At 40.4% G+C, this 27119-nt stretch overlaps 1 protein-coding gene across 10 annotated transcripts in view; it reads left to right on the top strand.

The window, feature by feature from the left end:
• LOC146646804 (beta-1,4-galactosyltransferase galt-1-like) overlaps positions 1-27119 on the top strand; it is a 47224-nt gene continuing 20105 nt past the window's right edge. For 2 of the 10 annotated variants that reach the window (XM_085391092.1, XM_085391088.1), the window contains exons 1-3: positions 40-103; positions 7261-7332; positions 8231-8285. Coding sequence is in view for 2 of the 10 variants with exons in the window: in XM_085391086.1 (XP_085247212.1) it covers positions 7301-7332 (32 nt within the window). In the remaining 8 variants the exon portion in view is untranslated. Of the gene's footprint in view, positions 104-1365; positions 1414-7260; positions 7333-7429; positions 8286-27119 lie in introns of those variants that run through there. The other 8 variants (XM_085391087.1, XM_085391090.1, XM_085391086.1 and 5 more) reach the window with 8 other exon arrangements.

The raw sequence follows: 27119 nt of genomic DNA, 5'->3' as shown, positions 1-27119 counted from the left end.
GCTCTGTTTAATTCTAGCAGCGGCGATGACCTGCAGGGAGGAGAGGAGGACGGCAGCAAAGAGGAAGAACCTGGATATAAGAAAGTATTTTTCAAAGAAACCTGTAAGTCACTTAAACTCAAGTTCACTCATAAAATGTGTCCGTCACTGTTAGGTATTTTAGTACCATGGGAGCATTTACTGGATATTGTTTTATAGTGACATTATACAGGAAAACTCTGTCATTCAACAAGGTTGAAATACCACAGAGATCACTCCCTCAGCTACATTAGTTTCTTAATCTTTTAGACGCCTGTTGAAGGCCAAATGGTTTGTTTCAGATTTCACTAATGAAAGAACTCTTCGTTTTGTGCCTTGAAAATATGTCGCTGAGATAATCACAATTGTAGCTGAACTGATACACTACACAAAGGATGCTTCTTCACCCAAGGGCAGGAAGACGCTCCCTTATCTTGGTCTGTACTGGTTTAAACTGATAAATCTGCTGTCTCATGAATTTTACCCTCTATATAAACTGTTGTACTTGTGAATAAAGTTGAGTCACTTTGGGAAGACAATCTAAAGCAGTCTCTGTTTTCTTGTTCTCCCAAGCTGCTCCCGAGCTGCTCGTACTAACACGCTGAATGGCATGCTTGAATATTACTTGAGAATATATTTGACTGTGTTACAGACTAAGGGACATTCTCTGCTGATAGGTGAAGGTACATTCTCTGCTGATAGACGTCCACGCCTCGGAGGAAGCCGATCCACGGAGTAGGCCCTGGAAACAGTTTCCTTCAGTCACAATAACGTTACAGGCTATGCTAGGCTTTGGCCCACATCAGTCTAAAACTGTATGTAACCATGAATGACGTGTTTTGGAAACTAACTGCACAAAAGGCAGCACTATTAGTTCTCTCAGTCTCAGAGCAGCATTTCTAATTTTGATTGGAACTGTCAGAGAAATCAGCAGCCTTGAGCAAGCCAGGATATTAGTTTACAGAGGCTGTTAAAATTATATGTCTAACGTTAAAATGTTGGTGACACAATAATTTCATCCTAATGGCACTGACGTATTCATAGGGTTAATTTTTGAGACAATATATTATGAGCTAGTCATGATTTTACAAATATTCCACCTTGTAGTGCAGTTTGCACAAATTGTTTTAAAAATGCACTCAGCCTACAAACATTACAGATGAGTCAAGATCTGCACAAATTGACAGAATAGGCTGATGATTTGGTGCTATGATTAACTAGTATTTATTATCATGACAATTGTTAGGCTGCTGATGTAAACTGATTCAATATGGTATGTTTGACAAAGAATCTGAATTGACATGTCTCACTTTTTATATGGCACGAATCAATGTGTTATTTTATCAGGTGGCAATATGTCCTAGTGCAGTCAGAGGGGAAGAGCCAGGGCCAAAGGTGAGGCACATCAAGCACAGAATAATAATTGTAATCTGAGGATAAAACGCAGGTACTGAGGCCAAAAGAAGCTTCAGTGCTCTCAGAAGACTAACATGGCTAAGGGTTAACAGTGACTCAAATGAGATTAAACAATGCTGCTGTATGTCGACCAGGAGAGACTGGACAGTATAGATGTAAAACCAATATGCCAGCAGTTTCTCAGTTAACGAGAGGAGAAGGCATGTGTTTGGCTCCTTCACATAGAGGACGTTGAGTTGTTGTGTGGGACATGTAGTCCATGTCTGTTGCTGTAACAGTAGTTCATGTTTAGAATAAAACATCCCAGCTCACTGACTTGATCGGGGCAGTAGTGCCTAAAGTGTTGCATAATTTTGCCGAGAGATCTTTTACTTTGTGGTAATCTTAGATGAGTAGTTTTATGGACAAAAAACAGCAGGTCACTGAGTGTTCCCTTAGTGCTAATGTATAAGAAATGTTGGTGTAGTATAACTGAAGTAATGTTGTTGAGTCCTTAAAGTCATATTCTTTAATTGTCATGACTGTATTTTAAGCTATTTTTATTTTAGCATGATACCTGATTTATACGGAATATGACTGAAGTAAACTAAAGTCTAAAATACTTTAGTCAGTCATTTGTTTAATAGTAATTTAACATTATATAATTCACATATAAAACTATGAATTGTAATTTTAAATGGTTTAAAAACATGCAGAATAGCATATGTAGGCAAGTATATTTCTCCTTTTTTATCAAGAAGCAAAGACAAAAAGGACAAAAATAAGAAACAGGGCAGGGTTCAGTGGTTGAATCATCCGTCCCCACCAATGCCAAAACCAAATCTACACCCTTGCATTTACCACAGTAACAACCACTTAATATCCATATCAACAGAAATCACCTCAAAGAAAAGGCTGCCAGTAGATGGCAGGCTGCTCCCTACCGAATGTGCACTTTCTGTTTTATCCCTGAATAAAATCAGAGGAAGTGGGGGACCAACTGCTAGCTTTGGCACGTACAAATTCCAAAACACTTAGAAAGTTTGCTTCCTTTTTGGCTTGCCTCATAGAGCCATGGTTGCATAAACCAATGAGTTATAACAATAGATTTGGAATCAACCCATATTCTAGCTACTGCTGTAGAACTGCAAGGGAAGTAAAACATTTTTTATTCCTTTAGTTATATTTAGGAGCATGTCTCTTGTAGTTAACTTATGCCACATACTGTCAACTTACACCACTAACAGAGTAGCTAACCGTAGGTTAGTTGGTAATACTTAGAGTAGTCATAAAAACCAAAGTTGGATAAAAGTAAGGTTGTCGTGAAATAAGCTGACCATTATTGTAAATATGAATAGATGTGGTCAGTTGTACTTCTAAAAAAATACATACATTTGCCCAAAAATTGAGCACTCCAGTTTTAAACAGTTTAGGTGAGTGGGTTCGAGGTTTGGTATTCTCGTAATATAGCTATCCACCCCCAGTATATTATGTAGTGGTTTATTTTTTAATGATAGACTAAATATTCCAATATGTTATTTTGTGCATAAAAGGAAAAAGATTAATTTATTATATAACTTTGTACACAAATTATAATGGTGCATTTTTTTTTCCAATAGAAAAGTCTGTATCTGGTAAATAGATGCTGAAAGAACAACAAATTTCATCATGCTTGCTTTAACATTGTTTTTCTTCCAAAACGTCAAATTTTTCGGTATGCAAGTGGTGCTACTCGCTGCAGGACAGGATATTTGGATGATTAGGGGTCAATGAATGATGAAGGCAGTGCAGGACACTGGTGACCAACCCTGAATTAACAAGCAGGGGAACATGAATGGCATCTTATTTTTGTGTAGTGGACATTTTAAAAATGTGCTCCAATTATTATGTATTGTCATCCATGTATAAAATATGCTGTGAAAAAGGGTCCTCTACACGCCTATGCAAATTTAATGTATTTCTGTGTATTGTTCTGAGTCAGAAAAACAGGATCTCACCATCGGCATAATCCCAGCACACATTTCCCCATTACCAATATCATCCGTGCACCATGATCAGTCACGCATCAGCATCCTGAATTTGTATTTTCTGAGAAATATGTTCAGAGCCTGCAAATCTGTGAGCAGTCTCTTGTGTCTCGCTTGTGCTGTGTACCCAAACACTTGTGTTATTTCTAGAGTACGGCTGAATAATCTGGTAGAGCAGCCACATGGATCATTTTATTACAGATGAAAGAACTTAGACAGTTTTTCAACTCTCAGTGTTGCCACAGTGATCTTATGGACCTACAGTGGAGTTTGTGGTCTGAATATTACCTCTTAAATGTGAAAGTTCAATAATGAGAACTGAAATAGTGAAATAAACCAGTAGTACAATTTTAGTTCTTTATGTTCGTTACTTTAAATAGCAAGAATTAAATAAGTCATTTTAGAGACAGTATGCTGACAGTACTTACTTTAGGGTCTGCTTTTATTGCACAACAATGGCTACTTTTAAACTCTGTGATGTAAAGTGCCATCTAACCGGTCTTTCCGAAAATTGAAAAACCAGATATACAACTCAAATTTGGCCTGGTGCCAACTGCCTGTTTGCTTTCATTTTCATTCATATGTGCCACCTGAGTGGTAAAGCTTGCAATACGATCCTTGTATTGTGCAACCCAAAAGAAACCACCATTTTTGGATTTATTTCTAATGCTTTTGGCTTATTTGCAAACAATATAGATTATTTTTAATTAGTATTATTACTATTATTTGCCTGTTTGCAAGCCATCTTACTCGGAATTTTCAGATGTTCAGATGTCCATGAGTATTTCCATTCCATTTTCCTGAAGCTCCATATTACAGAACAGAGCTTTACTTTTTAAACGTGTGTGTTCTATTTGCATATGTATTTCACTTTACTTCTTAACTGGCTTACAAACAAAAAGCGATGTCCTACATTTGTTAAGAAACTATAATAATAATACTAATATCAATTGCTGTTATTTAAACTGTTATAAATTAGTTGTCTCATAATCTGTGCACCATAGCTCAAGAATATCTCACGAATGGAATAAAGTCTTTTTGATTCAGAACAGTGTAAAACAGAGACACTGAGTTTTGTGTTCATAGCTGTTACAAAACTGGGTTGTTTCAAGATGGGCATGATAAACTCGCTCATCAGGTATTTTTGGTTAGCAGCAATGTATGACACTACCTGGCATCAAAACCTTGGAGAAAAGACGGGGACACTAAGCTGTAGAACATTTTTTTTTAAATAATTAATTGAATTGAATTGATATTGAATTGATTGAATTGAATTGATATACCTTTATTAGTCCCACAAGGGGAAATTTCATAAGGCTGCCGACCTATTGCACGCAATGGCGGCACCATCTTACCCTCCGACCAATACATACATTACACAAAACATCACATGGGGAAGACAGGTCAGTGAGGTATAACAATGGAAAATGCACCACATGAGGAAAGATAGGGAGAAAAAAAAAAAAAAAACTCCCCCCAGACTGAGCTCCAGCAGGGAGATCAGTTTGAGAACAGGAAAAAAAACACCTCTGCACATAGCGCATGAATAAACTCTTAATACACCAAAGAAACACATGACAAGCAACAGGGGTGGGTAAAGGGTGAGAGACAGCCGAATTAGACAGTACATCCGGGCCTGCGTGCGCTGGTCTCCTTGATCTACCGTCAGCATCAGAAGGGAATAAGCATCGAAGGCGTTTGGAAAGGGAGGGGGGATGAGTGTGTGCATATCAGTGTATATGTATGTGTGTGCGTGTCCAGAGTACTTCCCTGCTAGGCGAAATAAACAGTCTTCCAGCCAACCCAGGTGGCCTTCCATGGAATGGGAAGGAACCAGTGGCGGAGCGGGGGGGGGGGGGGGGGGGTGGCTTACTGGGCTTAAGCCCGGGTTGTTTTTTCAGAAGCCCGGGGTCTTTTGGAGTGTAATTTTTTCATAGTTACATGCCTGGCTGACAACTGTATAAAGCAAAAAACTACACACACTATTCGACTCACATAGTGCACACTGTGGGAATTTACGACTGTGCGTAAATCCCCCCTAATATTGGTATGATCCGAGCTCAGGCAGTAAGCGGGGCGGGGCAGCTGCTGCCTACGAGTGCGCTGTTGGAGAAACGGAGCTAGGCAGACAGAGGAGAACTGAAGTTTGACCAGGTACCAAAGCAAATCATTCATACTGTACAAATAATGTAAATATGACTGTGTATCATGAAAGATTGATATCAAACTGATAGGTGGGAATCACCATACATCCCACGATACGATATTATCACAATACTTAACGCACGATACGATATTATTGCAATTTTTTAAAATATTTTGCAATATTCAGATTCTGTACATAAAGGTAAAGTTTATCAATATTCATTTTATCTAATAACAAAGTCTCACACTCAGTCTTTCTCTCATTTCAGTCAGTTTTATTGTTTTTTTTTTTGTTTTTGTTTTGTTTTTTTGTTTTTTTTCCGCCTGTCCCATTTGGTTCTTTAGCCATCTTTAGTCAGTTTTATTGTTGACAAACTGAACGGTTTGTATTACAGTCTAGTCCAACTTAACTGAATGCAACCATCTGGCACAATTATAACTATTCTGAACTATGCAATTTATGAAAACTATGCAGCCCGTTCAGCAACTGAAGAATTTGAAAGTAAATTAAAACAAAATATAATTTTACATTAAATAAAAAAAGTTTTAAACTTAATTAAAATAAAACATGTCTTAAATGAAAATAAGTAAACTCTGAAGTCAGAGCATGTTCCAGTCCACAAAAACTTTTTTGTAACAAAATATCGATTTCTGCTGTCCCTGTATCGATACATTATTAGAAAACAAAATATCACGATACTACACGGTATCGATTCCCCCCCCCACCCCTACAAACTGATCACTTCACCCATATTACGTTACTTGCTCTTCAAGTGAATCAACAAATGGCGAAATGAAAAGCCGAACAACAACAATGCTCTTTCTTTAGAGAGTCTTAGCTTACATGTGTGTTTATTTCATATTTTCAGTTGTTTCCCTCCACGGCTAAATAAATCGGTTTCAGTAATTTATGATATACAAGAATGGACATAAGGGGCTTCTTTCAAAGAAAAAACTCAGGTAGTCTATATATTATGCTTTGTATGTTGTTCAGTATATTTCTATGCAAAACAAGAGGAACTTCAATACACAGCAGTATATTCACAATTTAAACCACATATTTACATACACTTATGGAAAACACAAGAACATTTTTTTACTGTACAACATCAATTTAGAGTGAACTTGTTTTGTTTTGGATAAATAAATATTGAAATATATTTTGAATTAGTTAAATGTCAGAATAAAGAGAAACAGAGCTTTCTATTTTTTATCACTTTCATTAAATTTAGGAGTACATGTACACTAAGTTTATTGTTAATTAATAAGAAAACTCCAGACGATTCCATTCTGAGCTGAAGAAGCTTCTGATAGGTTAGTAGAGTCCATGTGAGCAAATTGGTGGCACACCTGTGGACGCATATAAGGCAAAACACTGAGCCTGTTTCTTTGACATGGGAAAATCAAGAGATGTCAACCAAAACACCAGGAAAAGAATTGTGGAGCTCCATAAGTGTGGCTCAAGTTTGAATACAATTTGGTGCCATTTACAATTAAGAAATACAGATAGTTTCTCTCTTTACTCTTAAAGTTAACAAATATGTTTTTTATATTTATCAATCTAAAAAAAATAAACATTTAGTCTGATTTGATGTTACAATTAAAAAAGTGTTTGTGTTTTGATCTGAAGAGTGTGTAAATATCTGGTTTCAACTGTATATTTGATGATTGTCAGCACAAAGAGGGAGAGAGAGGAACAGAGAGGGAGATGGAGAATGAGGACAGAACAGCGATGGAACAAGAGCAGGTGAGACACACATGTTAGTCAAATGGTTGTTTACCAAAAGTATCACCGTATCATAGGTCCTCATGTATCTCGTACCTAGTGTTTCTTTTTAGGTCTACTATTTTTCAAATTCTACATTTATTAAGTTATGCAGGCTTGTTTGCAAAACAAGGCTAAATAATTATATAAACTTTTCTCAATCTAAATAGTCTACTTTGGTAGAATTAAAAAATAAGTGTAGTGCAGGTCTATGATGATTTTTAGTGCTACTATCATCTAGTTCTGATTCTGGTTCTGTCTTGGTTAAGTCCTAAGTAGTCCTGATTTTGAACTGATGTAGTCCTGTTTTAATTCAGGATCAGTTCTGGGTCTGGTTGAATTGGGGTTTAGTCCTCGTGTCTTGATACAGCCCCGATTTTGTTCTGCCTTGCTGCTTAATTAAAAAACTAGTTTAAGGTGTCCTGCATATGTGATATATATTTTTCCCTATATGAAGTCATTCTTTTTTTGAACAAAACTCAAGCAGAGCCTATTAATCTTTCAGTCGTTTCTAACCCCCCCCCCAAAAAAAAAATAAATAAAAAAAATCTCACATGCATACTACCCTTTAGGGCTAAGCCCCAGGTGTTTCAAATGTCTGGCTCCGCCTCTGGAAGGAACAGACTAAACACAGTCGTTATCAGGGTGTTGGGTTTTAGAGAACAGACTGTGAGAGAATGTTCCAGGGAAAAGTAATACAAAAAAACACGAGACTAGGCAAGGACATAAGAGGCTAAGCAGGGAAGCTAAGGGAGAGGAGAAGAGGAGAAAAGTGCGACCACCTTCATCAAGAGCAAGAGCAGAATGCTGAATCCATCGCCATAAAAACTGTTCGCTTCACAAGGTACAACAACGTATTTCCTTCCCCCTCACATTTCAGGATTTGGTTTGTTCCACGAGCTGACACTGAGCCCTCTGCGAGATAAAGACGAAAAGTAGGTGGAAATTAAATTCATAGTGAAAGAAACTGCTCGATTTTCCTAGTATTAGTTAGCTTACTTCATTTCTAACAGAAGATTATGTGTTTGTATTTTTTTAAGCCAATTTGTAATTCGTCCATGTACACCCTGTACATATGAACACTAAATAACCGATCTGTCGACCAGGTGCTTCTTCCTCAGGCTTAGCTGTCCGACTCTCCCCATACAGACATTCCCGACCCTGAACCAGTGACACTGATATGTGAAGGAAGTTAATTCTTTCATGTCAACAATGTGTATAATTGCAGGCAGCCCTGTGGGATTTTTTTTCTACCTGGTGTTTTGTAATAACACATCATGATTATAACCAACATAAACAGAGTACTTCTGGAGAAATGTGCATTGCTCTGTGTATATATTGTACACTGGCTATAACTGTTGTGGGTGGGGAAAACTAGTGAGCTAAAACAGATGAAAAACCCTTTGAGTTCCACTAGGTTTTCTTTGAAATTGATATCCAAGGAATTATTTATGTTATATTTGCTAATATTTTGTATCATAAATAAAGGTAATTAAGCACAAAATGTTTTTACACCATTTTATAAATTACATTTATCTTTCCTTAAATCCAAAAAAGCTCACAAATATAGTATTTGTATTTGGCGTACCAATCAATGTAATAATAATAATAATCATAATAATACCACTACAATATTCTAATGTAAAAAAATAAATAAAAAAAAAGACTTATCTAAGCAGTGTACTGATCCATGTCTCCACAGTGTTATATTTTTAGGTTTGGCATGGTTTCCAACATTAAAGTGGTAATGGCGCCATAACCTGCAGACTTGAGCAGATATTTTTCAGTTGCATGAGTCAAACAGAAAAAGGTGTAGACATAGTTTTTCTGTTTAACTGGTCTCAGTATAACTAGCTTTTCTTGAAACTCTTGCTAGGTTAGAAAAAGACAAAAAGACTATGCAACCTTTGGTTTTCAACAGTGCCCAACCCTACAAAACCATTGTTTGTCTTCCCTGATTGAATTGCTCTTTGGAATTGCATTCCTTGTCTTCAGCCAGGAGTTAGAGCTCGCGTGTGAGGTTGAGGGAGATATGACACTGTAAACAATTCAACCAGAAACTTGGCCTGAACGTTTCCAGTAATGTTAACCTATAACTTTCTTCCACCTGCTGCATGTGGAAAATTGATCCAGCTCTGCTTTGCACCTAAAAGTGACAAAACTAAGACATTTTCATTATTATCATCACTGCTTAAACAACACTTCTCTCTCTCCGACCAGAAATACCAATTTATGTCATGTATTCACACTCATAGGTGTAAGCGTGTCTTTCATTGCATTTATGTTATGTGTTCATATTAATGCTGAGTATATTCATATATTGAATTGATATACCTTTATTAGTCCCACAAGGGTAAGCTGCTTCTTCATTGCATATGTATTTTATAATCAGGTTTAATTCATGTCTCTTTGCACTGAGCTGTGGATTCAAACTATCTCACTTCTGATTATTTCCAAAAATAATTTAACATGTAACAATTTGTGTATGTGTTTTTTATTCATTCATTTAATTATTAGTTTGTGTTTTTCCTTCTCTCTCTCTTTTTTTTTTTTTTTAAATTTACCTTTCTGTTATGATGCTCGGGGCATTTCTAAACCTCCACCAGTTCAGCCCCCATTTTCAAGCCAATTCCCCACACGCTGTCACTCTAACTCGTCTGGGCTTGACCTCTCACTGGTCCTTGTCCTTGTTCCTGTGTGACCTTCAAATCTCCATCTCTCTGTTTCTTCTCTCTTGATCTTTTCAGTCTTTTTTTGTAGGTTAACTCCCAGCATGGCAAATATCACGTCCAGTGCCTTCAAACAGTCATGTCACTGATTAAGTCTCCAGCTCGTAATTCAAAGCTCATGTTCCATCAGTGGTATTCATACATGCTGCTGGACCCTTCAGTGTTATAGGTCAGTTGCACTGTCTTTTGCCTGCTGTTATTTCTTCAAGTACACGGTGTTCTGTCTGTCTTCTGTCTTCATCAGGAGATTGACTGTCCTTTAAGCTTCTTCTCAGGATAAGGACAGAATGAAAGGTCAAGCTGTAAAAATTTTAAGCCAAAGGCTGGCCTGTTTGTCATCCCAATTCTGTTAATCTATCATTTTGCCGCTGTACTCATGTTTTGAGGTTGAGTAAGTCCATGGGCACCTGTATTAACACACTAAAACACTTATTTAATATCATTTTCATTACTATTTCTTAAGACATTCATTCTCTTCCTCCACCTAGATTTTAACAAGTCTCTCTCTCTCTCTGGTTCCACACTACACAGTTCCTTTTATGGGCATGCAAAGTTGTTCACTTCCTGCCAGACACACACACTGCACCACACACCCTCATATTTTTATCTGTTTCTCTCTTTTCCTGTTTCTCAAGGGCGTAGATTTGGTTTTGGCATTGGTGGGGACGGATGATTCAGCCACCGAACCCTGCCCTGTTTCTTTTTTTTTTTTTTTTTTTTTTTTTTTTGTCTTTGCTTCTTGATAAAAAAAAAAAAAAAAAAGAGAGAGAGAAACATACTTGCTTACATATGCTATTCTACATGCTTTTAAACCATTTAAAATTACAATTCATAGTTTTATATGTGAATTATATAATGTTATATTACTATTAAACAAATGACTAAGTATTTTAGACTTTAGTTTACTTCAGCCATAATCCATATAAATCAGGTTTCATACAAGAATAAAAACAGCTGAGGCTTCCGCTTCCGGCCGATGAAGTAAGTAGCAGCGAAAGGCAGCTCCGCTAAGATCTTTGATTATCCAAACCTCCTGGGACACATATTGACTTTGATTTGGACCAAGATTCAACTGTACAAACTCCTCCTGACCAAAGCGAGTCATGAAGAGTAGTCAGAAATACACGCAAAAAACTTTGTCGTCAGCTTCTGCTACATCTGGCGGCGAAGAGCCACAACACGACATGGCGGACGAGAACTCGCCAATCTCCGTGAGGATCCTTCGGAGCGAATTGCAAGCCTACCGAGACGGTATGATGAACGATATTAAGACGCAGATAGATAATATGCATGAAAACTTACGTGAGGACATTTCCTCGCTAAGAGAAGAAGCTAAAGCAGACACCAATAAGCTTCGACATGAGCTATCACAGAAAATAGAGGCACTGCACGAAACTCATGCAGAAACAACAAGTATACAGAAGGACATGGAGCGGGCCCTCTGCGACACTACAGACGGGTTAACAGCCTTGGAGAAAGATCACGAAACCCTAAAGAAAGATTACAACAAGCTACACGACAAATGCCTGGATTTAGAAAATAGAAGCCGCAGAAACAATCTGCGTGTGGTGGGCATTAATGAGGACGCAGAGGGGGGAAACCCCAGCCGTTTCATGGCAGAATTTTTCTCAGAAGTGCTCGGGAAAGAAAATGATGATTCGCTTATCATGATAGACCGAGCCCACAGAACCCTCGCCCAGAAACCACGGACAGGGGAGCGCCCAAGAGCCATGATAGTCTGCCTGCACTACTACACCGACAGAGAGAAGATTTTACGATTGTCCAGGGAAAAAGGCCGCCTCTTCTACAAAGGATCACCTGTACACATCTTCCCGGACATGAATCCTGAGGTCAGCAAACTTCGAGCGTCATTCAACCCCGTGAAAGGGAAACTACGGAATGCTGGCGTCCCGTACAGTCTGTACTACCCCGCCAAGCTGACTATAACGGTGAACAACGCTAAGCACTCATTCACAGATCCGCGCGAAGCAGAGAAGTTCGTCAGTACCCACATCCAGAGCCCAGCCACATCTACCGCTTAGCCACATCTTTACAAACATGACCCAGGAGGGAATAGCATATAATAATAGACAATCTTAAGGAGTTTAGTGGTGAATCTGATGTCTACAGCCTGTAAAAAGCTGGACAAAAATTGTTTTTCTTTTCTTTTCTTTTCTTTGCAAATGAAGAAAGGGTTCCGGTTTGAGTTCATGAGGTTGTTCTTTAGTTTGGTTCAAGAAAGTTGTGAATTTCAGAGGATCACTTTTAGAAAGCTCAGAGTAAGATCCATCAACCACTCAGTAACAGTTAATAACTATTGGTACCTCTACTGAGAGAGCACCACAAAATCTTGTCAACTTTGTAACATGGAACTGTAAGGGACTCAGGGGACCAGTGAAACGAGGAAACATTTTAGCTCACTTAAAAAAAGTAAACGCGGATATAATCTTTTTGCAAGAAACGCATCTAAAAGTACACGATCACAACAGATTACGATGCAAATGGATAGAACAAATATTTCACTCTACGTTTAATGCTGGAAGCAGAGGCACAGCCATACTGATCAAAAAATCAGTACCATTTACAGCAGCAAAAATACTACCAGACACTCAGGGTAGGTATGTTATTGTAACTGGCAAACTTTATGGTCATTTAGTTATGTTAGTGAATATTTACGCTCCGAATGTGGATGATGAGCAATTTATACGGTCGATAATATCAAAGCTTCCGGATATCGATACTCATCAATTAATCATAGGAGGTGATTTTAACTTTGTGTTAAATACTAACCTTGATAGATCATCGAGTAAACCTGCCAAAATATCTAAATCGGCAAAAGCCGTCCAGGAATTTATGGGAAACTATGGAATAATTGATCCGTGGAGAGTTCAGAATCCTAATGTGCGACAATATTCATTCTATTCTCCGGTCCACCAGACATATACCAGGATAGACTTTTTTTTTTTATTCGATTCTAAATTTCTACCATCAGTAAAGCACTGTGAATATGGCACAATAATGTTGTCGGATCACAGCCCCCTCCTTTTGCAACTAGCCCTCGGGTTCAATTACACAACAAAGATATGGAGATTTGATAATAGTTTATTATCAAATAAACAGGGGGTAGAAGACATTAAGAACCAAATTGATTTCTACCTGTCAATTAACAACACTCCAGATATTACCAAGTCTACCTTGTGGGAAGCAATAAAAGCGTACATTCGGGGGCAGTTAATGTCGCGGAAGAGTCTAATGAATAAACAACGAAGAGAAGAAGAGAGACGTATAAAAGACAAGATACAGGAAGTAGATAGACAACACACAGCGTGGACAAGAAGAAACTGTCCCTGCAAGCTGATTTAGAATTGATGTATACCGCAAGAACAGTCAAGCTTCTAACCAGGGCAAAATATAAATATTATGAACAGGGGGAAAGGATGGGTAAAGTTCTAGCACAACAAATCAAGAGACAAGCAGCAACAAGATTGATCACAGAAATTCGCACCATTACGGGACAAATAACGAGGGACCCAAAGGAGATAAATAGTATATTCAGAAGTTTCTATATAGACTTATACGCCTCGGAATCAAAAAAAGAACCCCGCACTATTTGAGATGTTCTTTAACAAGTTTAGTGTACCTGTGATCAACCCAGATAAAGTAGAACAACTCGAAAAATCCATAACTATACAAGAGATACAGCAAGCAATAGATAATTTACAGAACTCCAAAGCTCCGGTTCCAGACGGTTATACTTCGGAATTTTACAAGGCCTTTAAAGACCATATCTCACCCCTGTTACTAGAAGTATATAATGAGGCACTGGACAAAAAAGCTCTACTGCCGACTTTATATCAGGCAAGCATCTCTTTGATCTATAAAAAAGAAAAAGATCCTTTAGACCCGGCTTCATATAGACCGATCAGCTTAATTAATGTAGATAATAAGATACTTGCAAAGATTTTGGCAACACGCCTGAAAACTGTTCTGCCAACAATTATATCTCAGGACCAAACAGGGTTCATTAAAGACAGGCAGCTGTTTTTTAATATTAGAAGACTTTTAAACATTATCTATACGCAAGACAAGCATAATCCTAATCCTGAAATTTTGCTTTCTTTGGACGCGGAGAAGGCCTTCGACAGGGTCGAGTGGGATTATCTCTTCTCGACCCTGTCGAGGTTCGGATTTGGCCCTAAATTTATTTCTCTGGTTAAACTACTATACATCCAACCAAAAGTGTCAGTACAAACAAATAATGTCCACTCCGACTATTTCGATCTGAATCGTTCAACAAGACAAGGCTGTCCTCTTTCACCTCTGCTTTTCGCGTTGGCTATTGAACCTTTAGCTCTTCTACTGCGCTCAACAGACGAATATACAGGGATCAGAAGGGGAAAAGCAGAACATAAAGTCTCGCTTTATGCAGATGATTTACTACTGTATATTTCTAACCCTGCAAAATCAGTCCCAGTCATCATGGAGATTTTGCAGAATTTTGGAGAAGTGTCAGGATACAAATTGAATTTATCTAAAAGTGTGCTATTCCCAGTCAACTCTAAAGCAATAGGTAACCCAAGTTGTTTCAATACCTTGCCATTTCGGGGTTTCTAATCAGTTCCAATATCTTGGAATAAATATCACTCAGGATTATTATGGTTTATTTAAACACAATCTCTCTAAACTATATGATGAAACCAAAAATAACATAGACAAATGGATTAATCTACCAATTTCACTAGCAGGGAGGATAAACATTGTTAGAATGAATATTCTTCCCAAATTCTTATTTTTATTTCAGTGTATCCCTATTGTGATTAATAAAGCCTTTTTTAATAAATTAGACTCCTTAATATCCTATTTCATATGGAACAGAAAGAATCCAAGGATCAAGAAAAGCTACCTACAGAGACCGACATGTCAGGGAGGGATGGGGTTACCATGCTTCCGTCTGTATTATTGGTCATGTAATGTTCGTTCCATGTTGTTTTGGTTGCGGACTAAGGGGGCTGACTGGACAACGAGGGAGAATGAAGGCTGCTACCCCTCCTCATTAGAAGCTATGATCTATTCAGCTCTCCCTATCCCTAAACATGACTTTAAAAATCCTGTAGTCTCTCATACAATTAAAATCTGGACACAGATAAGGAAACATTTCGGGTGGAAGGAAGCTTCCATACTAACTCCACTCATGAATAACGCATCATTCACACCATCACTTTCAAACATTTCATTTCTCCAATGGAACCACAAGGGGCTGCACTCAATAAAGGATTTATTCATCAACAAGGTTTTTTCCCACATTCCGGCAACTGCAAGAAAAATTTGACTTGCACAGTAATGACTTTTTCAAATACTTACAGATCAGAAGCTTTGTAAGGAAGCTTTTTCCATCTTTTCCAGGTCGGCCCCCAGACTCTGCCTTAGATAACTTATTTCAGTTTGATCCACTCAAGAAAGGACTAATAACAAAAATTCACAACGCTTTGTCACAACTGGAGGGACCTGTCACACTTGACTATCTGAAAGAGGCCTGGCAGTGTGACCTTGGTACGAGAATTACAGACAATCAATGGACAAAAGCCCAGGAAAATGTACACTCTTCCTCTGTTTGCATTAGTCATGGACTCTTACAGTTTAAAGTGCTACATAGACTCCATTTATCAAAGTTGATACTGTCAAAAATGTTCCCCAACGTAAACTCGTCGTGCGAAAGATGTAAACAGCAACCTGCTTCACTGGCGCATATGTTTTGGAATTGTCCCTGTATAACAACATATTGGAATAATGTCTTTCATATCTTGTCTAAAATTCTAAAAAAACCACTTAAGCCAGACCCAATCTGTGCTTTATTTGGAGTGAAGCCGGTTGTTGTAGACCTATCAGCCACCCAAAATAATGTGATACGTTTTGTGACGCTGCTGGCACGCCGTTTGATTCTACTAAATTGGAAACAAAAGGTGCCTCCTACCACATCAGCGTTAATACAAGATGTATTGAGACACTTGCAGCTCGAAAGAATTAAACTCCTACTAAAGGGGAGGTTGGAGGAATTCCATTCAACCTGGCAACCTTTTATAGATTTCTTCAATACTGTACAGATATAAATGGTCACTCAGCCTCATTGTTAGTTCGATAAATAGCATCCTCTGTCCAACGTTATTTGTTGTTGCCTTTTTTTTTTCCTTTTTACTTTAATTTCTATTGTATATATGTAATCATTTCTATTTGAATCTTAGTTGCCTTTATGATAAAGAACACTGGAAAACCAAATAAAAAGATTTGAGAAAAAAAAAAAGAATAAAAACAGCTTCAAATAGAGTCATGACAATAAAAGAATATGACTTTAAGGACTTAACAACAATACTTCAGTTACACCAACATCTCTGACACATTAGCACTAAGGGAACACTGAATGACCTGGTGGATTTTGTCCATAAAACTACTCATCTAAGATTACCACAAAGTAAAAGATCTCTCGGCAAAATTATGCAACATTTTAGGCACTACTGCCCCGATCAAGTCAGTGAGCTGGGATTTCTTATTCTAAACATGAACTACTGTTACAGCAACAGGCACGGACTACTGGTGCCCCACACTACAACCAATGTCCACTATGTGAAGGAGCCAAACACATGCCTGCTCCTCTCGTTAACTGAGATAAACTGCTGACATATTTGTTTTACATCTATACTGTCCAGTCTCTCCTGGGTGACATATGGCAACACGTTATTCATAGTTACATACAATTTTAGACTGATGTGGGCCAACGCCTAAAACGAGTTTGCTGTTCTCATCGGCTTAGATATTTGAAGTTTACTCAGCTACATTCTCGCCTGAAAATATGTTAAACGTTTATTTTGCGACCCAGAAAGCGTAATAAGAGTAATACTAAAACTAAGTAGCTGCAGTAGTAGTAGCCATTGTTGGAAACTGGAATTGGCTGGGCCAATCTGGGATATGGTTTTTCAATTTTGTTGTCCGGGTGGAAAAACGGGAGAAATTCGGGAGAATGGTGGCTCCGGGAGATTATCGGGAGGGGCACTGAAATTCAGGATTCTCCCGGAAAAATCGGGAGGGTTGGCATGTATGCCCTAACATAGCCTGTAACGTTATTGTGACGGACACATTTCATGAGTGAACTTGACTTTAAGTGACTTACAGGTTTCTTTGAAAAATACTTTCTTATATCCAGGTTCTTCCTTTTTTGCTTCCGTCCTCCTCTCCTCCCTGCAGGTCCTCGCCACTGCTAAAATTAAACAGAGCTCCCTGAAAGGCACAGCCAATCCCATTGGCCATATTTGTCACATGAGAACTCCAGTAGAGAAGTAATTTAACTCTTTCTGCACCGCTGGGTGAATGAGACGTAGACAGATCGTTTTTTTCTTTCTATTGGTTTTGTTTTTCTTTACTCGAAGAGATCAAATTATTGGTGGGGACAATTCAATAATCGCTGGATATTGGTGGGGACATGTCCCTGCCGTCCATGCCAAATCTACGCCCTTGGGTAAATGCATAGTTATAACTTAGAAATTACCACATTATTACGTTCTTATTTCCCCCTTGTTTCCCTACTATAACTTCTTTTTTACTGATCTGTAATAGAAAGCGCTACCAGAATATTTTCCTATAGTGTTTGGAAATATACACAGCTCCTACATGAATCGTAATTATCTTTTGTCTTTGTTATACACACTTAAACATTAAATGTTACTGGTGGAAAACAGTAAAAGTAAAAGTAATCATTTGGTTTAAATAGCTCTAAACCTAAAATAATCTTTTGCTGTAGTTATAGGTTATAGGGTAGAACTGGACAACCAGAGGAATACATTTTCATCCATTCTTTCCTTGTTCCCTGAACTTCGTCGTCCCACACACACACTTTTCTCTCAGACTTCCTCTGTTCACCCACTCTGCTATGAACCCACGTAGTGTTATTATTACTTATTTATTTTCTACAAATCACACAGAATCACTCAAATCCACTACCCACAACGTTCACACACTTAGAATCACCCAAAACATGCTTGTGATAGACTATTTTCGTCAAACCTGCTGTTTAGAATCAGAAAGAGGAAGTAGACCGCACCCTGTTAAGTGCATATACGACCTCAAACTGAAAGAAAAACAATTAAAACCTCTAATAAATTTTCACATTACACACCAGCAGGTTCAGCGATGTTCACAACAATATATTTATAGAATCACCAAAGATTAAAGGATTTCACAACATGCACACTTTCATTTCAACACACTCTCAGCATGCTTTCAGCCTTTAAATCACTGTTAAATTGCAAAGTTCTTTGAAATGCCAAAAATACTTATTTTATATTACAAAGACATCTTATAATTTTACAACAAACATACGGATCCCTGACATACTCAACACAAGAACCAAACCAATTTTGACAAATTTAACAAGCGTCCAACGCTAGGTCCAACCTTTTTGTGATCAATTAACCAGTATCAGTTCCAAACTGTGCCTGGCCCAATTTCTAAACACCCTATTTGAATTTTTTAAAGCGTCCAATGCCCGAGGTCCAACCTCTGCTGCCCAAAAAAGTGTAGATACCGTTCTAAACAGCAAAGTGATCCAATCACTGGCTATTTTAAACCAAGGCCCCAAGTCTTGGCAGGTGCCACCTGGAGTAATCCTCCTAGAGGGTCTTTTTACACGTCTGTAAAAAGCGGGAGGTCTCCACCTCTGAGCTTGTGCACTTCTAAGAAGTCCCAGACTTCCGTTCTACAGTAATTTTATTATACTTTGAAACAACAACCAAAAGTCCACCAGAACTATTTGACCGATGCAGGTCCAACCTTATGATCAATAGGGACTCAAACCCATAAAAATTTATTAATTTAAATTTATTAATTTCCAGAGCTATCACTGACTCCACACACCAAGTTTTACCACGATCAGACCAAAATTCAAATTTGGGCCCACGTGGATTTTGGCATTGCAATGTCTGATTGGTTGAAGTGACGTGAACGTGGCATCATTACTTTGATTCTATTGGCTAAAACGATTAAAAAGAGGTGTCAATCATGCAAATTGACCAAAAGAAACCAAAGTTACAGCCCTCGGAGTTTAAAGGGCCAGAGACCAATTAAACGCTTCATGCGCACTGCAGAAAAGGGCCATTACCATGTAAATGTGTGGTTAATTCTTCAAAAATGTATTTTTTTAAAAAGAGCATTTTTAGGCCTGTTAATAAAATGTATTAATTTTTGCTCTTTAATACCTAAAAAATTCATGGTGTCCAATTATGTGCCAAAATTGGACATTTTTGTACAACATCTGGATATTCATGTATTGACAGGGCTGTAATTTTTCACTGTTTCACTTTAGAAACAGTAGAAACAAATCTTTGCACAGATGATGTTTATATGTTGGTTACTGAAATCCTGGAACCAAATGTGATCTGAGGCATATTTTTAAAAGGTTTATATGCTAAAAATTAAAAAAAAATATTAGGCGAGGATAAAATATACATTTTCTATGTTCCAGTCTCAGTAACTTTGACACAGTAATATCTGCTTCAATATTTACACCTCTGATGAAATCTCACAAGTGTTAGCTTTATTTTGATACCAAGATTGTATGGACAGAGTTTGTAATTGCAGAGAAATAATCAATTAAATTTGGGCATTACATTTTCGAGCAGGAAGCTCAGAAACCCCCTTGGGGCTTAAGAGGTTAAAAATATATATTTAAATCCCAACAGTTGTTTCAAGATGGGCATGATAAACTCACTCATCAGGAAGGTATTTTTGGTAGCAGCAATGTATGACACTACCTGGCATCAAAACCTTGGAGAAAAGACGGGGACACTAAGCTGTAGAACTTTTTTTTTTTTTTAAATAATTAATCCATCGGCATAAAAACTGTTTGCTTCACGAGGTACAACAACTTATTTCCTTCCCCCTCACATTTCATGATTTGGTTTGGTCCACGAGCTGACACTGAGCCCTCTGCGAGAGGTAGGTGGAAATTAATTCAACTCATAGTGAAAGAAACTGCTCGATTTTCCTAGTATTAGTTAGCTTACTTCATTTCTAACAGAAGATTATGTGTTTGTATTTTTTTAAGCCAATTTGTAATTTGTCCATGTACACCCTGTACATATGAACACTAAATAACCGATCTGCCGACCTGGTGCTTCTTCCTCAGGCTTAGCTGTCCGACTCTCCAGTGTGTGTGTGAATGGGTGGATTACTGAATATGTAAAGAGCTTTGGGGTTCTTAGGGACTGGTAAAGCGCTATACGAATACAGGCCATTTACCATTTTTAGTTAACATACTTGTTTTGATTTAGCCATATCAAATATGTATTATGTAATAGGCAAGCATGTACTATCCTGGATTTGTTTATGTTTTGCACTTTTACAGATAACATAACATCTTGGTTTAAATCAATTCTGACAAGTTTAAGTTACTGGTTAATCTGAGGTCACAGGAAGAGACCAGGTGAACAAGGGGGAGAATCCTAATTTAACAAAGCTGATTTTAGAGTGTTTATGAAGAAATGAATGTATCGTTGTAATATGTATTGATTACACAGCATAGCTTTTATTGCTTAGAAGGAGTAGCAGTCAGAGGTGTGGACTCGAGTCACATGACTTGGACTCGAGTCAGACTCGAGTCATTAATTTTATGACTTTAGACTTGACTTGAAAAAATGTTCTAAGACTTGTGACTTGACTTGGACTTTTACACCAATGACTTGGGACTTGAATTGGACTTGAACCGGTTTACTTGAAAAGACTTGATATTTTACCCCAAATATAAAATTTAACATGCATATTATATAGAGATTGAAAATGTGACGTCATTCACGGGTAGAACCGCAAAGGATTCTGGGAACTCGTGGCAAGCGGTACTAGTGTAACACTTCCAGCTCTTCAAGAATCACAGACGCTCAGAAGGGTTGGCTTTTCACAGTTTACTGCAGAAGACATAAAACACATTCAACAGGTGTCTTCTGGTGGTACCGGCAATTGTAGCTCCCTCACAGTGCAAGCGCGCGCTGTCTTAACAGACTTACAATTAACTTTTTAATAAAGAAAAGGTGGAAAATAATAATTTCTCCCATTTTACAGTCTGTCATACTGAGCTTGTATACAAAAGAAATCTTATGACTAATAAAATACATTCCACAATCGTATAAAACAAAATAACAGGATAAACATAAATACCACCGACTAAACATTTCCCTCTAGTGGACAAATTAACAATAGCGCATTACATCTTCACTTGCTTGTGCTTTACAGACAAAATGGCTGTTAACAAGCTCACATACCTGCAGAAGACATAAAACACATTCAACAGGTGTCTTCTGGTGGTACCGGCAATTGTAGCTCCTACAATGTAAAGCAACATCACAAAAAGCACAGAAAAACGGTAAATCCAAACACATTTCCTGCTATGCGCAGCAACCACTAGGGGGCTGACAAAGACTAACTGCCAAAGAGCATAAATATGGCAGAAACACTATTTAACAGCAACCCGCCTTTGTTTCAGTTACACAGAAACTTTCTAATATCAATATGAACCTATATACATCGACATATATAACTTATGTAACAACATTCACACCAGAAACCATAAAAATGCCAGAGCCTTTCATTACCGGACTTACCCTCACAGTGCAAGCGCGCGCTGTGAGGAGCGGAAGCCTTAGCAGCTTCTAAACGTTAGGGTGAGATCCGGTTTCTGGGTTTTCAAAATAAAATACAATTTAAAAAAAAAATGATAAAATTCACACTTAAAATGATAATTAAGAACAGGTAAGTGCATGTTTTTCATATGTATTATTAACTCTGTTACACTCACCCCCACTGAATTTTATCAAATTTGAGCCCCAGGTACCCACACTAGTATGCACCAACCAACCAGAGGTCAAAAATCACAAACACCAACTAAACGTATCCCTAAGGATGAAGTGGGGTGGGAGCAGCGCCAAACTCCCAACCCAGCAACTGGCAGCAGGGTGCCCGAAATACACCCTACTAATAACCCCTTACAAGGTGTGTACCATGGCTCAACAGAAAGAGGAAAAAAAAAAATGTAGAGTACATAACAGCAAGTACAAATCCCATCATTCAGGTAGGCATATAAACAGAACATTTAGTTAGAGAAGGACGGGATCAAGGACTTACAAACTGACTTCACGTCAAACCTGTCACGAACCACGACTTGATTTGACATTGTCTGGATCAGTCTATTCACAGGTTTGACAAGTCGCCCAAGTCTGGTTCTGATCTGGGAACCATTCCCGGTTTGGCTATAGTCAACCATTGGGGACTGAGCAGCAATGGCAGGAGCAACTACATCAACCACTACGTCAGGTGTAGTAGAGCATACTTGTACACCCTCCCCACAGCTCGTAGCAATATTGACCTCCTGGGACGCCATGCTAGAACCGGTTTGGTCAAAGTTCACTTCAACAGACAAGGCCGATGCGGCTGGCAAGACTGAATCCACGCTTGAAACATCAGTAACATCTCCCTGAGACCGGCTGGACTCCGTCAACTGCGACACCCATGCAACTGTCCTCTCTCCAGGGTCCAGAGGTTCAGAGATAACCTCCAGGTCAGCTGTCCCACCCATGGCATTGGGTGAGCGGTTACCATGAGCACCAACACAGCTCACAGCAGGGGCATTCAAATCCCCCTCCCCAGACGCAGCCCCATCATCATCTTCAGGCGCCGTGTTTACATCCCACGTAGAGGAGACGTGATCCGAGGTTCCAGCATCATCCTCCAGGGGCAGGAAATTCGCCACCAACAGCAGATTCCGGTGGACCACTCTCTCTCGTCCGGAAACAGAATCACGGATCTTGAAAGTGTGAGTATCATGGTTCACATCGATCACGGTGTAGACCGTTGACTCCCACCGATCAGCAACCTTCTTCTTTCCCCTCTCTTTCTTGTTAGCAACCAGGACTCTGTCACCAACCTCAATCCTGGAACCCTTCACTCTCCTGTTATAGAGTTGCGAGTGACGACGCTTCTCCTGCGTAGCTCGGGTGCGTGCAATGACCATTGCTTCCTTCACATCTTCCCTGAGGGAAACCACATACCTGTCATAACAGGTAACAGCAGGATCGCTCAGGACAGAGCGGAACAGAATGTCAACAGGCAACCGGGGCGTGCGACCAAACATTAGGTAAAAGGGTGCGAATCCAGTTGTCTCATGTGCGGTGCAGTTGTACATGAACGTCAGAGTCTGTAGCCGACGTGGCCAGTCCACTTTCGAGTCTGGTGGTAGGGCACGAATCATTCCACCCAGAGTCCGGTTGAAGCGCTCCACACTGCCGTTCCCCATCGGGTGGTAAGGTGTCGTGTGTGTCTTCTTCACACCAGAGACCCTGAGGAGCTCACTTATCAATTGGCTCTCAAAATTAGCACCCTGGTCGCTGTGTATCCTTTCCGGAAACCCGAACACACAGAAGTACCTGTCCCAGAGAAGCCTTGCAACCTGTTTGGCCGACTGGTCCTTGCATGGGAAGGCCTGCGCCCAGCCAGTGAAGTGGTCTGTGATGACCAAGACGTCGACGGACTTGTTGTGTGAGGCCTCAGCCGACCAAAAGTCGATGCAGACCAACTCCAACGGTCTGGACGAGGACACGCTGACCAAAGGAGCACGTCCCTCCGGTTCGATAGTTTTACTGACTACACAGCGCTGGCATCCCCGTACATGGTCTCTCACATCACGCCCAAGGTTCAACCAGAAAAATCTCTTTCTAGCCAGGTCTAAACTCCTGAACTGGCCCTGGTGACCGGCATCATCATGGATTCCTCGGAGGACCTCAGCCTTCAACGAGTCAGGAACCACGAACTGCAGTCGTCTGTTACCTGATATCTGGTCTCTGGAAACTCTGTACAACACGCCGTTGTTGAGGACCAGCTTCTCCCAGTGGCTCAGGTATCTTTTAACAAGGATTAGGTCCCCTACCCGCTCTCTCCTCGAGGGTCTCCTGTGTCTCTCAACGTAGAAGACGACGCGGGAAAGCACTGCATCCTGCAGCTGTGCGTCCCTAAGTTCTCTCTCTGAATGGGCAGGTAAGGCCTCCAGACCGGGGGACACCATCTGTGGCAGGTGATGTAAAGCCTCTATTGCTCTCCCTCTTGGGCCGACATCCCACTCGACATGTGACTGCAAAACAGCTGTGACAGCATCTTCAGCCAGAACCAAGGGATGCAGACTCTGCGTGCCTTGGGACATGATGGAAGCTCCACCACCGGATCCACCATTCACCTTGCAGTCGGTGGACCACCGAAACGCCCCCTGGATTGATGCATGTGAAACATCTTTTGCCTCATTAAGGAAGTCTGCATATCTCTCAGCCAGCAGTCTGTCACTTACATTATCCTTCACAAAAGGCAATCGGCTCAGGGCATCTGCCACAATGTTCTGACGGCCTGGGACATATTTAATGTCAAAGTCATAGCTTGCAAGTTTAGCCACCCAGCGTTGCTCACAACAGTCCAGCTTTGGCTTGGTTAAAATGTGGGTCAAGGGGTTGTTATCAGTCCAGACGGTGAACTTGTGACCTTTGAGCCAATGACTGAACTTGTCGCAGACTGACCACTTTAACGCCAGAAACTCCAACCTGTGTGCTGGATAGTTTCTTTGAGACTGAGACAGGGATTTGCTGGCAAAAGCAATCGGTCTGGGCTTGGTTCCACCGTCCTGGATTTGAGCCAACACTGCTCCAATGCCATCCAGTGATGCGTCTGTCGAAAGCAAGAAGGGGCGAGAGAAGTCTGGGTGAGCCAAAACGACTGTATTTAACATCAAGCTCTTGAGCTTCTCAAAAGCCTCCTCTTCTCTGGATGTCCAATCCGAAGCACTCAACTTCCTGCATGGCCGCCTCACCTTAGTTGTTCCCTTGCCCTTCTTCACAGCACCTCTCAGGAGCTCAAACAGAGGTCTGGCAACAGCAGAGTACATGGGGACAAAGTGTTGGTAGTAATTAATCATCCCCAAAAATGATCTGACCTTTCGTTGGGAAGGAGTCACTCCATCAGTGTCCATGAGGTCCACGCTCCTCATGTTTGCGATAACTTCGACTTTGGATGGGTCTGTTGATACCCCATTTTGATCGATGATGTGACCGAGGAACTTCACGGATTTCCTCAGGAAGAAGCACTTTCTGGGGGCCAGCTTCAAGTTATGCCCGCGCAGCCTCTCAAACACCATTTCCAGGCGCTGCAAGGCAGTGTCCTCGTCTGGAGCAAACACCAGGAGATCGTCCAGGTAACACAACAGGCTCAAATAATTCTGGTCACCAAAGATGCTGGTCATCATGCGCATGAAGCTTGCAGGGCTGTTGCACAGACCCTGCGGCAGCCGATTATACTCATATAGACCCATGGGCGTGGTGAAGGCAGAATATTTCCTATCATCTTCATGCAGCGTCATGTTGTAGAAGCCAGATGTCAAGTCCATGGTACTGAACAGGCTGTTTCCCCCCAAAGCAGCCAGACAATCTGCTTGATGTGGAAGAGGATGGGCATCCTTCAGGGTTCTCTTGTTGAGCCACCGGAAATCGTTGCAAATGCGTAGATCGCCATTCTTCTTCCACACGAGCACCAATGGTGATGCATACTCACTGGTCGATTTCCTGATGATATCCCTCTCCTCCATCTCAGTCAACACTTGTCTCAGCTTCTGGTACTGGCTTGGGGGCACACGCCTGTAGGGAAGTCTGAAAGGTCTGTTATCTGAGAGGCGGATGCGATGCACAAAGTTTTTGGCTTCCCCACAGTCGAGATGATGGCGGGAAAAGACATCCTCGTACTGCAAAACCAGGTCAGCCATCCTCTCTTTACACTGTCCCGATGTCTCACAGGACTCTATGTCAACATCACCAAGCCCAACAAGTTTGAGTTTCTCCGTCATGGAGGTGGGCGTGACTTGTGGCGACATGGCCGACTGATGGCTGCTAGCCAGAGTTGTCTCCTGGAGCGCTGAAGCATCAAAGTCCTCGAGCGCCACACAGGAGTACACATCTGCTAGTTTGGCGTTACGTCGCAGATGTACAGGCTGCTCAGACATATTGATCAGTTTCAATGGGACCCATCTATCACCCCACAAGGGAGTAACCAATCTAGCAACCAAAATCCCTCTGGGTGCTGAGCGGGATGACGAGGGCTCTGTCATCACTGTACTGCCAGGGGAGACATTGATGTTCTTTGGTAGTTTTCCCCATACCAGATATTCGCGACCCGGTTCAAGGGACACAGCTGAGTTACACCTAACCGTGCCCACTTTGTCCGGGACGTCCGAATCTTTCCATGGGGTCAAACCAGAAAGCATAGACAGAAAGTTTTCAGTCTCAAGGTTGGTCTTAGAGCAATTACTGAAGACCGTGTTCCAGTAGGGCTCACAACGTTTAGACTGGTGTAATATGTGCTTAATGACGTTCGTCCCCAGTATCAGGTCATCAAGCTGCCCTTGAACCACCAGGATGGGAACTATCATTCTGCAGCCATACACCTCCATTTCCACATTGAGGGCATACTTAGGCTTCACACGTAGTCCTCCACACCCAACAAGGGTCACATCCACTTTGATAACATCTTGATCAGATATCAGTCCAGACTCACGCAGAGTCACCTCGGCTGCTTCATTCATGCTGCAGGCCATGGATCCACTGTCCAGCATACCACCCATTTTCAAAAGCCCACCGAAAGTGACGGGAGTGTAGAAAAGACTGTCACTATTGCCGACTTTGTGAACGTTTTGGAAGATAACTTCAGAATCTTTGCATTTTTGTCTTGCCTCCTCATACACTGACTCCGCATCACAGGTATCAGCAGTTTGGGAGTTTCCTGTAAGACCTGCACTGCCTCCCACCGAATACAGGTCGGTTAGTTTCCCTCCGGCTGGACCTGGGTAGACGTACTAGCCGGGCAAGACAACCGAACATGGCCAGGAGCAAAGCATGAAAAGCACAGTTTGTCAGATAGGCAGTGTGATACTGTGGTATGTCTTGGATCACTGCAGACTTTGCAGGCATCCTCCCTCCTCCG

The sequence above is a fragment of the Rhamphochromis longiceps genome, linkage group LG19, assembly GCF_057381845.1.
Source record: "Rhamphochromis longiceps isolate RC_006_pf linkage group LG19, R_longiceps_female_GT1.1, whole genome shotgun sequence".
NCBI classification, from domain to species: domain Eukaryota; kingdom Metazoa; phylum Chordata; class Actinopteri; order Cichliformes; family Cichlidae; genus Rhamphochromis; species Rhamphochromis longiceps.
This window is presented reverse-complemented; position numbering and strand designations above follow the sequence as displayed.